The 11660-nt window shown below is 38.7% G+C and overlaps 2 protein-coding genes across 17 annotated transcripts in view; one reads left to right on the top strand and one right to left on the bottom strand.

The window, feature by feature from the left end:
- The window catches only part of WDFY4 (WDFY family member 4), a 135968-nt gene extending 127076 nt beyond the window's left edge, over positions 1–8892 (bottom strand). For 3 of the 9 annotated variants that reach the window (XM_048946086.1, XM_048946094.1, XM_048946087.1), the window contains exon 1: positions 6793–7439. The gene's annotated coding sequence lies outside the window, so the exon portion shown is untranslated. Of the gene's footprint in view, positions 1–308; positions 526–1922; positions 2037–6792 lie in introns of those variants that run through there. The other 6 variants (XM_048946095.1, XM_048946096.1, XM_048946098.1 and 3 more) reach the window with 5 other exon arrangements.
- Positions 603–11660, top strand: part of ARHGAP22 (Rho GTPase activating protein 22) — a 153740-nt gene continuing 142682 nt past the window's right edge. For 4 of the 8 annotated variants that reach the window (XM_048946111.1, XM_048946108.1, XM_048946107.1 and 1 more), the window contains exon 1: positions 9794–9830. In XM_048946111.1, the coding sequence (XP_048802068.1) occupies positions 9813–9830 (18 nt within the window). In that variant the 5' untranslated portion in view covers positions 9794–9812. Of the gene's footprint in view, positions 713–9427; positions 9559–9793; positions 9831–11660 lie in introns of those variants that run through there. The other 4 variants (XM_048946114.1, XM_048946109.1, XM_048946110.1 and 1 more) reach the window with 4 other exon arrangements.

Genomic DNA, 11660 nt, shown 5'->3' with positions numbered 1-11660 from the left:
GGAAAATATTGAAGGCAGCTTGACTAAACACGTGATCTACACACTGGAAGGCACGTTAGTCTAGTTAAGACTGAAGAAGCTGAAAGATTAACGCAACATAACAGCATGCCATTCCCCCCCCCCGCCCCCCCTTGTGCCTCTATTAACTTTCTACTAGACAGTACAGAGGAATTAATTTTTTTCAGGATTATGAATATTCAAATTAAAGGATCATGCTGTAGAAATCATGCTGCAAACAGGAAGTTAGACTCATTGGAAAGCAACACTCAGACTCAGACAAAAGCAGAGATGTAATTATATAAACATACATTGTTCATGAGCTGTTTCCTGAGAAGGTTTACTCCTCTCACCCTAGAGAATTGACACCAAAGCCTCTTGAGAACACCACTTTAAGTCTCAGAAATCTATCCTACATCATTTTTAACACCCCCCTTTTTCTCTTTGCACAGCCTACAGCAGCCCTTCTTGTCAGAAGAAACAGGAAGCCTGAAGGTCAGGCTAAGCCAGTTAAACAAAATCCTCGCAGAGTAGACATTTTCCACCTCTGATTGGTTTCCCCTGCTAATGACATATTTCCCCCCCCCCCCCCCCCTTTTGTAGCTCCCAGTTCTATCTATAAACTACTGCTCCTGACCTTGCTCTCTTGTAAACTGTACTCCCAGAGGGATTCTGCATCCAGAAGGACTGCTTTCCCACAGTGATAACTACTCAGGTACCTTCAAATAGCTAATGAGCGTGCTTAATGAGCTGTCAGACCCTTTTCATGGATAAACCTGGCTTTTCTACAAATATTCTTCTAGCTCTTTGAAGTAGACTCATGTATCTTCTCCACTTTTTACTTCCTTACTTACAAAGCTAATACCACAATTTCACTTGGTTGCTAGCTTTTGCTGTCCTACATAGTTCAGAGCAGAAGCAGAGGGAAGAAACTGATAGGAACATAAGGTTTGCTACCTGATATGCTTCTGTTTAAAAACCATCTTTGAAGCTATGCAGCTCTTTGGGAAATGTGTTTTAATATTCTCCTATGAAAGAACTTTTAGGGTGTTCAGGTGATTGTTCTAGGCCAGTATATAAGAGGGGAAAAAATAAATCAAAGCAGCTCTGCTTAATTTATAACCAGATTCTACTAGCGATTTCTTTTCTAGAAATAATCTATGATGGTACAGAAAATTGCTGCTTCTGCTACTCAGCAACAGAGATAATGTTAGTGCAGGAGTGAAGGCCTAGTGTTATATACATTGAAATATTGTTAAAAAAGTGAAGTAAATAAGAAACTAGTCATTAGTTGTACTTTTCTTTTTTAAATGTTAGTGTACTCAGCAGAACCTGAAAGCACAGCTCACAGTTAGTAGCAGAGACTGCTGCCACGTTGAGCTGAGGAGGAACTGGTAAAAGAAGCTATCTTACATAGAGGTTCACCACAAGAAGGAAGTGCAAAAGGCTCCTCAGCAGCTATTTGTCAGATAGGAATGCCTTTTGCTGTACTACCTACCTTTCCAGGATGGACAGTAGTTTAGAGACAACAGCTAAGCAAATTCCTTTCTGAAAGACTGTGAATTAGGATGCCAGTCCAGACAATGGATCTCTGGGGAAAAGTTTTCTCTGCTTGGAAGAACTGCTTCTCTATGTAAACGGCAGGGCTCCCATGGAGGTCTAAGTCTTACTCAGTAATAAGAGTTGTTAGGCTGCACGAGAAGAGACAGCAGCCTCGAGGTGAAACTTAAAACAATTGTTTTGTAGCTCAGTGCATCTGTCATTCATTAAACAGTGTGTAGAGGGATTTGCAGTTGTCTGTCTCTTAAAGAAAGCAAATGTGCTAAGGTTTATCTTGTGAAAGTGGGGGACAAACATGCATTCAGAGTATAATCCTGCAAGGTTTGTCACTTTTTTATGTAAACTACGCACCAACAAAGTCCTACCTTCAGAGCACCGACAGGGTTACCAGCGTCAGCATAACAAAACCTGGCCAGTCAGTCCCATTACTCATGTCTTAGTCTCCACAGGTGGAGGAGTAGCTCAGAGATGGGATCCATCTGAAAGAACCTGAATTCAGGTGCACAGTTAAGCATCATCCTGGCTAGGCCAGGATATAGTGGTATTTTTATTTTTAAGTTCTTATCCATTATCATTTCCATTAAGCCTTTTTTTCTTAATTGTTACTCAGATAAGAGAAGAATAAGATGAAAAACTCAGCGTGCCTTTCACCCATACAGACATTCCCGCTAGAGATTCAGAGCTCTTCCTTTCCCACGCAGCTATTTCGTTCATACAGACTGTAAATATGAAATGATACCTCAGTGCCTTTTAGCTCCCAACCCATCTTCAGCCGTTACCCAGCTGGTAGGTCTCAAAGGCAGCATCAGCAGCCTTAGAACATTCCAAGAATCAGCGTTGGCACCTTCCCCTCCGAGCGTCACCAGGTGGCAGTACAGCAGAAGGGCTTTCAAGGTCTACTGCCGCAAAACAGCTATCCTTACAGCTTCCCTTGCTTTTCCTCGGTCCTTAAATAACGAGATAGGAGCATATATTATCGCACAAAATGTAGCAGTTTTATCTCCTGAATTTACTTTCGGCAATTTTGAGCATTTATAGGACTATACTTTCATATTGCTGCCAGTCTTTGGAACAGACAGGTTTCAGTTGGGCTCCCACTTGGATCACAGTGGTTTCTTTTGACCTTCCTATTCCAGGGGCACAGAAGCTGTCAGCATGCAGCAGAGCAAGTAAAAGATTGCGAGTAAAGAATGGAGCTTGGTGCAGAAGCTAATTACTTGTACACTTACTTGATCAGCTCTGGCAAATAGCTTCAGAGAAAAAAATTATCAGGGGCATCTAAAAGAAAGGAGGATTTTCCCTTCCCTCCCCCCCCAAAATACTTCAAAAAAAAAAAACTAGCAATATTGTTTTGAAGACATTCTGCATTTAAACATCAAATAAAAATGTAACCAAAGCTAAATAAATCATCACATAACAGATTATTCTGTGACAAGCATCATTTGGAGCACATTAAAATCATGACTGTGTTTTTGGAGGGTTCTTCCGTTGTTCCTAAAAAATCCTGCTCACACACCTGCAATGAGCAGTTCAGGTGTGATTGTGTAAAATCAGTAATACCATTTACAGCATACATCATTTCTTCACAGGTTGTGAATTCCCTGCAGTAACACAAGCTTCGGAAACATCTTCCTGAGGATTTAGGATTCTTTGTGCTATGATATTCCCAATTTTCAAGTGTGGTATTTCTCTGCAGACTCATTACACTGCAGCTGTTTGAGTGTATAAACATGAACAACCCACACAAGACATTGTATTTGAGGAGAGATTCATTCAAATACACAGCTAGATAGGTCAAATAGGTCTGCTGCACATGCTGATATTGGGGACAGGAAAAAGAAAGCTGTGTCATCTTCCAGGAGAAAGTAATTCTTGGAAAAGAGACATTGATTATCAAAATTAGAGCACTTTTATTAGAACTATATCTGCTCTAAACTGAATGCTAATTTTACAAGAACATTATCCCTAAATGATAGCCTGCCCAGAAACACTATACTGTTATTAAAAAAAAAAAAAAAAGCTTTTCACATTTTCCAATTAAATTTTGTCCTAGAATTATTTACAGGGAGAAATTTCCAGGTGATAGTTTTGCTTAGTAAGTAGAAATACTTGTTATAAACCCATTGCATGGTGCATTTTTCTTCTATGCATCTTGGAAAAAAAAAAAAAAAAAAAACTTAGTTTGAACAGTCAGTATTACAGTCTCCAATTTGCAGGCTGGAAAACAGACGTTTAAAACTGAAGTGACATGCCCAGGACCACAGCGCCAAGCAGTGAGAGAGCCAAGGATATTACTTGGGCCTCCAAGATCTGAGTCCAGAAGTCATTAAAAAAAAAAAAATCACAATTCAATTTTAATTTATTTTCTTCACCTCTGCTTAAGATGATTTGAAATAGATAAAAGTATCAGTGTTAAAACAATAAAACTTCTTACTTCATTTTAGCTCACTTCATTTTTCACCTAGCCTCCACTTTTTCTCCTAGTTTCATTTTGAATCAGATCTGCCTAAATGACTCTATGTTTTTGCCTGAGATAGCAGGAAGAGATGTGTTCCCAAGGATGCCAATTTCAGTCCCTAGTGTCTAAAATATGCATGCACTGCTCTTTGGCTCCTTCTGCTAAAAGAGAAAATCCGTTCTGCAGCGATAGCATTAAAGTTTAAATAATGCATTTCCCTATCTCCTCTCTGAATCAAGAACCTCATTTCTTCTAGGCCCACAGATAGGAAAAGTGATTGCCCAAGTTATTGCTTTTTAACACAGCTGATTCAGGAGGTCCTGGAGCTCCTAACTACAGAGTATATTTCTGTCAAAAGGGCAGGAAAAATCTGGAATTGTAGAGGAACAAATAACAGAGTTAACAAAAAACACAGTAATCCTGCCAGGCTTTCACATCCCACCTTCTCCAAGAGCATCAAAGCAATTCAGACAAATTTGGTTGGGATATCTAGGAGCATACTCATGTCAAGACACAACTAGATGCATAGCTGTGTAGACAACACAATTAGAATCAAGAGACTCAGTGTACACAGATCTAGCCCAGATTTAAACTCACCTTTTTTTCCACTCTTAAGTTTGAGGCACTGTGCTTTGCTCATAGAATACAAAAATTCAAACAACACATTGTATTCCAGTAATTTCTGACCTAGCAGGTCACATAAGCATTGTATTTTGATGCAGGGCACATTAACAGACTTATGATTTCAGTTACACTAATCCCATACTTCATGCTAAGCAATTAATTTCCTGATTACAATGCATAGAAACACTTTGGTTCAGGGAAATTCATAATTCTTTTCATAATGATCATTAAGAAAGTAATAATATATTTGAAATAGGCAATCATAAAGGGAAAGAACTTCATCTGCTATTTCCCTGTTTTGAAAGGTTTTGCAGCAGTAGCAGGTCTGTTAAATCAAGGGCATCAGAAAAGCAAGGGTTGAAAAAAAAAAAAATGTACCATTTTGTTAGAGCAACAGATATAGCAACCAAAAGCAGGTTTCCAGACAGACACAGAAATTGTGGACAGAAGGTTGCTCTGGAGGTCACTTAGGCCACTTCTGTCTGCAAGGTCTACCATAAGAACTAGACTAGGCCAGACTTACCAAAAGATTCTGAACACTTGTTTTCTGGATATCTGTTCCTGTACTGCCCCACAATCTGGTGAAAAAGTTGTCATCAATCTCCAGCCCAAATTTTTAAGTCAAAACTTGCAGGAATCATTTTTTGTTTTAATCTCTACTCCCAAAGAGCGTTTTGTTACGTGACCTTTGAAACTATCCTTTAGCCAACTGATTGTAGGCTGCTACCAGATCCTTTCCGAAAGGAAAGAAGAACTGGGAACTTGGTTCTTCTCATAGTTCATAATGTTCAGAGAAATCTAGAGTCTTCGATTTGAGAGATTTACTGTTTTAAAGAGTTTTAACATTGATAATCTAAGCCTTGCTTGTTTCCAATGTAAGAAGACATATTGCAAAAAGTTGGAAATCTTTTTTCCAGATCAGTCAAAGTTGTCTAGGTGTTCATCTGTCACCTTTTCCATTGCATTGCATAATGATTTGTTGGAAACATGAAATTGCTATTAAAGATATTACTTTTCAATAGAATAGTGGACATGTTCAACGTCATCACAGACCATGATATTATTAGCATCTTTGATATTTGTCAGCAGTAAACAAAAAACAAATAAAAAATACCAAATTAAGCTTCCTTTATCTGCTATGAAGAATATTATACAGTTCTTTAAAAGCTTTTGCAGGTTACTTCAGCAAAATACTACTTGAGTCTTTCTACTCAAGGGACACACTTTTAAATGAAGTCAAATAGTTTTCAGGTAGTTGCTACAGTAGTTGAAATCTTGCAGGCATACAGGTTCCTTTTATGTGTTCATCACTACAGAGGAGTGAAAAATGAAAGCCATCTTCTGCTGTTTGATTATGTCTGCTTAGTAAGCTTCTTGCCCCATTGAAATCTGACAGTTGTATTATAGCCTTTCCTCAGATTGTAGCCACTCTCTAGAGAAGCACTCTTACAGCCTAAAATGGAAGATGGATGTTCCTGACCTATTTGTGGAACATAACTAGAAAGAAGCAGACAGCAAAAGATTGATAAAGATACCCAGAAATTACCTAGTTTTATTGTGAAAACATTCAAAGTTAAATTTTGTTTATATCTTCTCCACTTTATCCCTCATTACTAAATATGCTTCTATAGAGTCATGCTGTTACTTCCACCCTCTCAGTCTAGAATTTTTGAGCATACTTACTGCTGCCTCTGAAGCATTATCTCCAGGAAGCCCAAGATATCATTATACTCATGTGTTCTCTGAATTTTAACTTAAATGTAAAATAATTGCTTCATTGATTTATTTGGCTCTACATAATCCCTGAACTCAAGTTTTTCCTGAGCTAATAATTTTTTCCCCAGAAGTACCTTTGAGTTTTCAGCTCTCTCCAGAGTAGATCTGGACCATCTACACAGCAGTATTCCCCATTATGCATTATCAGATTACCATGTACAAAAGACCTTTTCTAAAGCAGAATAAGAATTCTCTTCACAGTCAAAGTATTTGTTACTGTCTCATAAGACCTCCAATGAAAGCTCTAACCACAAAGAGCTAAAAGACCAGTAAAACAAGATGGAAAGCACATCGCAGTAAGGTCCCAGGCCATGGTGAGTGAGGATCCACTCACATAACAGCAGTAGGCACAGAAATAAGATAAAGAAATTGCTTACCTTTGGAAGGGCTGTAAGCTCCTCAGATAGGAGGAATCTCCAGATAAGATACCCTTGCCTTTCACTACCAACCCATAAATGAGATCTAGAAAGGGGTGGATCCTGGCTCCACTCCTTCTGGTCACTCAGATACTTTACTTGCACCTGCACTCCCATAGGTTGGCCCTGCCTTCCTACCAGGTGCTCAATCACTGGTTCAGGCCATAACTCAGTATTTCCATTACAACCAGTGATCATTTGCACCTAAAAAAACAGATAGAAGCACCTTCAGATGTTTTGAACTTGTGACCAATTAGCCTAGAAGCAAGGGTCATACATATCAAAATGAAATCCCTTCTGGTCATTAGATACTTGAATTGATATCTATTCACAGCCTACTCTTCAGTAACAGATTTTCTCCAGTTCCTATACATACATTTATTCTGGCTTGCCTTGTAAAGACAGTACAACAGCAGCTATTGATCCGAAAATGCACACCATGGTCTTTCTTGCTCTTTGGACCCTTTTCCAGAAACTCAGTTTTATACAGTAAGAGATTCTAACAAAAAAAAGTTGCAATCTAAACAAACTAGATCTGTATCTCAATGTTGCCAAAGTCCAGGATGATTAGATTTTGGGCTTTGATCCAGACCCATCTTTCTGATGAGTAAGAAAAATATATCAATCAGCTAGTTACAACAAGTCCTTGGCCTGTCTATAGTAGCAGAAGATGAGGAGGAGGAAAGAAGGATATGCCTTGCAGTAATTGGTGGGTGACAACATGCTGCGCATGCAGCCGGGGAAATATAGATTCATTCAATTCCCCCACACAGATTCAGGAACTTCATTGGCCCACACACTCTTCCATCCCAAGAACCCAACATGTTTCATAGCCTCCAGCCATCAGCCTTGGCGCCAGCAGATGAATCATTTCTTCTATGAGCACCCCTACTGCAATAACTTATTACCATCCTCTGCATTTAGATAGTACTTGCCAATCCCAAGCTTCAGAACACTGCATGGAGGTAGATAGGGCCAGGGGCTCAATGTCTTGTGTGTGACCACAGAAGTTGAGTCTGTATTACAGCTGGAGGCCTTTCCTCTACACTTCACTCAAGTTTCCTAACCCTTAGGGCATGTTAACTGCCTTCATTATGTGTTAAGCAATCAGTGGTAAATACTTGTGACATACACAAAAATTTTTCTTCACTCCAAGCAGGTGACAGATACTTAATGAATTGTTTTCAGCATCGATTAGTAAGTAGATAATGTTTTTCTCTAGTCCTCAGTCAGCTGATTTTTCTCTTCTGTCCCTCTAGATAGTTATTACTTCGTGACAAAGCCATTATAGATTTTGACCAATGTAAAAACATAACCTTAAGATCAGTAGTTTCCAGCAAGAGATCGGTACCTTAACACTGTTATCTGAAGACACCAGGAAAACTCTCTTACCTCAGTTCATCTAATTACAAAAGCCTTAATACCTGCAACCCTACAGCATCCCTAATCTTTTTAAGAGGCAAAATAAACTAGCTCCTCTTTAGCCCAGCTGGAGAACAAAATAAGAACGACAAGAACCAGCAGCAGCCCTTTTGTTCCCTAAGGGAAAAGAAAAAAAAAATAAAGCAGTATAGGGTCATTATTGGACAGGATCTAGCCCCTAACACTATCTGAGATAAGTAGGTAAGATCTTAAAGTAGTAGATTTAAATTAGAGCCTAGATCATTAAAGAAGTTTATGCTGATAAGGCATACCTAAGAGTAGACTAGGAAAACCACCCACACGTAAATCATAGTCAAAATTAAACTGCAGTTAAGCTTACCAAAACCAAACGTTATCTAACCACCAGGAAGACATACAATTAAACTAGAAAATTAGTCTATAGACTACAGCTAAGACTTCAATATCACAACATAACTGAACTACAAATCAGTATTTCAACAACCTAATCATGACACAAAATTCCAAGCCTAAGCTTAAATAGAGTTCCTGGGCCTAGGGGATAGAGACCACAGGTAATACACTTACTACACTTCATAGCCCTATAACTGCAAGATGAACTTACTCTGTATTTTTCAGGTTACGATTAGTATAAATCACAAGCGTCTACAATTGTTAATACCTTCACTATTTGCATAATCAATAAATATAAAGACACTATAATTATAAAAAAAAAAACAACAACAAAAACAAAAGAGCTTAGCAAAGCAGATTATGACAAAAAGACAATGAAGAGAATGCTTACCAACTCCCCCATCCTAGGCTCACTGCAAAACTCCAGAGGAATGATCTCCAGAAAAGACCCTTTCCCAGTGGTAGTCAACTCTTAAATGGGTCTAGGAGAGGTGGAGCCAGGCTCCACCCCGTCTGGCAACACAGGTGAATTGCCAACCCCTGGCTGACTCACTGCTCACCTCAGGTGATCAATTAGAGGTTCAGGCCATTCCCGTACACAGTTTGGAAAAAAAAAAAAAAAAAAAAAAAAAAAAAAAAAAAAAAAAAAAAAAAAAAAAAAAAAAAAATCTAAGTCAGAAAGCTTGAGATAGAAATGTTGTATGGTAATTATTGAGTCACAGCCTGAACCACTGATTGAGCACAGGGGGAAAAGACCTGGTCAGCCCTGGGAGCACAGGTGAAAGCAATTCAACTGTGAGTCCAGAAGGGGTGGAGCCTGGCTGCACATCTCTTAGATCTCATTTGAGGGCTGGCTGCCATTATGGAAGGATCTCTGGTTGAGGATTCCTTCCTTGTGGAGTTTCTTTTGTGAGCCTACATCTTCAGAGATGGGTGAGTATTTTTCCTTTTTTTTTTTGGAACGTGTTTCTATTGTATTAGTTTCCTTGTCTTTGTGTCACCTGTGATACTGTTCTACGGTGTTGGTCTTTCTGATTGTTATAGGTACTAAGCTGAATTGCTTAACTTTTTTTTTCTGTTACGTTATCTTTTAAACGATGGCTTTCTATATAGGAAGCTGTGTACGTGCTTGTATAGATGCATATGGAAGGAGCATTTGGTAGCAGTGTGGAAAGATGTAGGTGGAAATGGGATCTGGATTACAGGTAAACCAGCATGTAGAGCGGGGAGCACATCCCTAAGTCTATTCCAAGAGTGGGGCGTTCTGGGATGTGATTATCTGATGATGGTATAACACGGGGTAAATGGTATAAGAAATTAAATATGGGAAGAACTCTGAAGTGCACAGGAAAACTAAGACCTGCAAATATTGAGATCTGTTGCTCTAGCTATCTTACTGAATGTAAGTTCAGTTTCAGTTTAAAAGGGTTGATAACTGTAGGACAAGGTAAAATGGTTTTAAGTTGAGGGAGGGGAGATTTAGGTTGGATGTCAGGGGGAAATTCTTTACAGAGAGAATGGTGAGGTGCTGGAACAAGCTGCCCAGATTGCTTGTGGATGCCTTGTCCCTAGAAGTATTCAAGGCCAGATTAGATGGGGTTCTGGGTAGCCTGGTCTAGTATTAAATATGGAGGTCAGTGGCCCTGCATGTGGCAGGAGGTTGGAGATTCATGATTCTTGAGGTTTCTTCTAACCCTGATCATTCTCTGATGTAGACTTTAATAGTTAAATATTCCTGTAAGGTCTAATAATTTACAGAGCTTGTTGGTTACCTTTCTGTTGGACCTATTTTCAGTGTTTCTTTCAGGAAATGCTTCTTTAAATTGTTGGAGAATGGTACTGTGATTATCAATATAACTATTTGCTACTGAAAACTGCTTGCTTTTTTTCCTAGCTGGCAATTTCTAATAGCTTTTGTTTTACCTGACAGTTTAGTTGCCTGAAATACTACAGCTGGGAGAATAAAATACAGACTTCCAATATAATCTATGGAAAGTATGGATTTATCAACTCTTTAAAAATGATGTTTGTTTTGAAAGTTACTTTAAAAGATACTGTTAATGTTTATGTCAAAGGAAAACACTTCAAGTAGGAACAGCTAGAATGCTTCTGTTTATGGTGATTACTTTTTCATATAAGAACAAAAATAATTTCAAAGCTAGCATTTATGGTTGAACTTGGCCATGAACATGATAATCAGTTATTTGTGTGTGTGTGTGTGTGTGTGTGTGTGTGTGTGTGTGTGTGTGTGTGTGTGTGTAATGCTCTTCCTAGGGAGGAAATAAAACTATCATCAAACTAAGTCGGTGACTTAGATGAAGTTTCACAAGTTTCTCACATGGTTAAAAGATCAACTATCTCTATTTCTTGTTATGTGTTATTGTACGCAGTTTTGGTTTTCTGATCAAGCTACAAAATGATGTGTTTAATCAGGCAAGGAAAACTAATAAAAATGGAGAAAGAAGGAGAATGGCTTTCAATCTAGGAGCTGAGTCTGTATAGGAAGCTAGAAGTATAACTTCTTTCAGCTTATGCTCTTACTGTTTATCCCAGCTGCGTCAGGCCACTTTCTGGGTATGGCACTGAAGAGATCACTACTGTGCTTCTCTTCACTGTGCTGAAGCCTGGTTAATAGAGATAATTAATGTGGAGGTAAATTTAGGAACACGTGTATGCTAAACAAAGATACCTGTTCACATTCCATCTCAGCAGCGTGTAAATCTGAAATAACAGTCATTAACTCAAACAAATTTACATTTGATCAACACTTGATGCAAGCAGGAAAGGGTCCAAAGCATCTCAGCCACTGCTGCAGCCTGCAAACTGGGAAGTAAAGTCTATATGGATGGCCAGAGAACCTCTTTCACTATTAGAGATATAATATGGCCAGTATTCAAGATCCAAGATGTGATGAATCTTCTTTCCAAAACAGCAAGTTGCCAATCTCAGATGCTTTTTGTCAACGCAACTCAGCAATGCAAACCTGCAGGGTATGCACTTGCCAGGGAGATATTTACCCATACTGCAGAAAGGCA

The sequence above is a fragment of the Lagopus muta genome, chromosome 5, assembly GCF_023343835.1.
Source record: "Lagopus muta isolate bLagMut1 chromosome 5, bLagMut1 primary, whole genome shotgun sequence".
Classification (NCBI taxonomy): domain Eukaryota; kingdom Metazoa; phylum Chordata; class Aves; order Galliformes; family Phasianidae; genus Lagopus; species Lagopus muta.
This window is presented reverse-complemented; position numbering and strand designations above follow the sequence as displayed.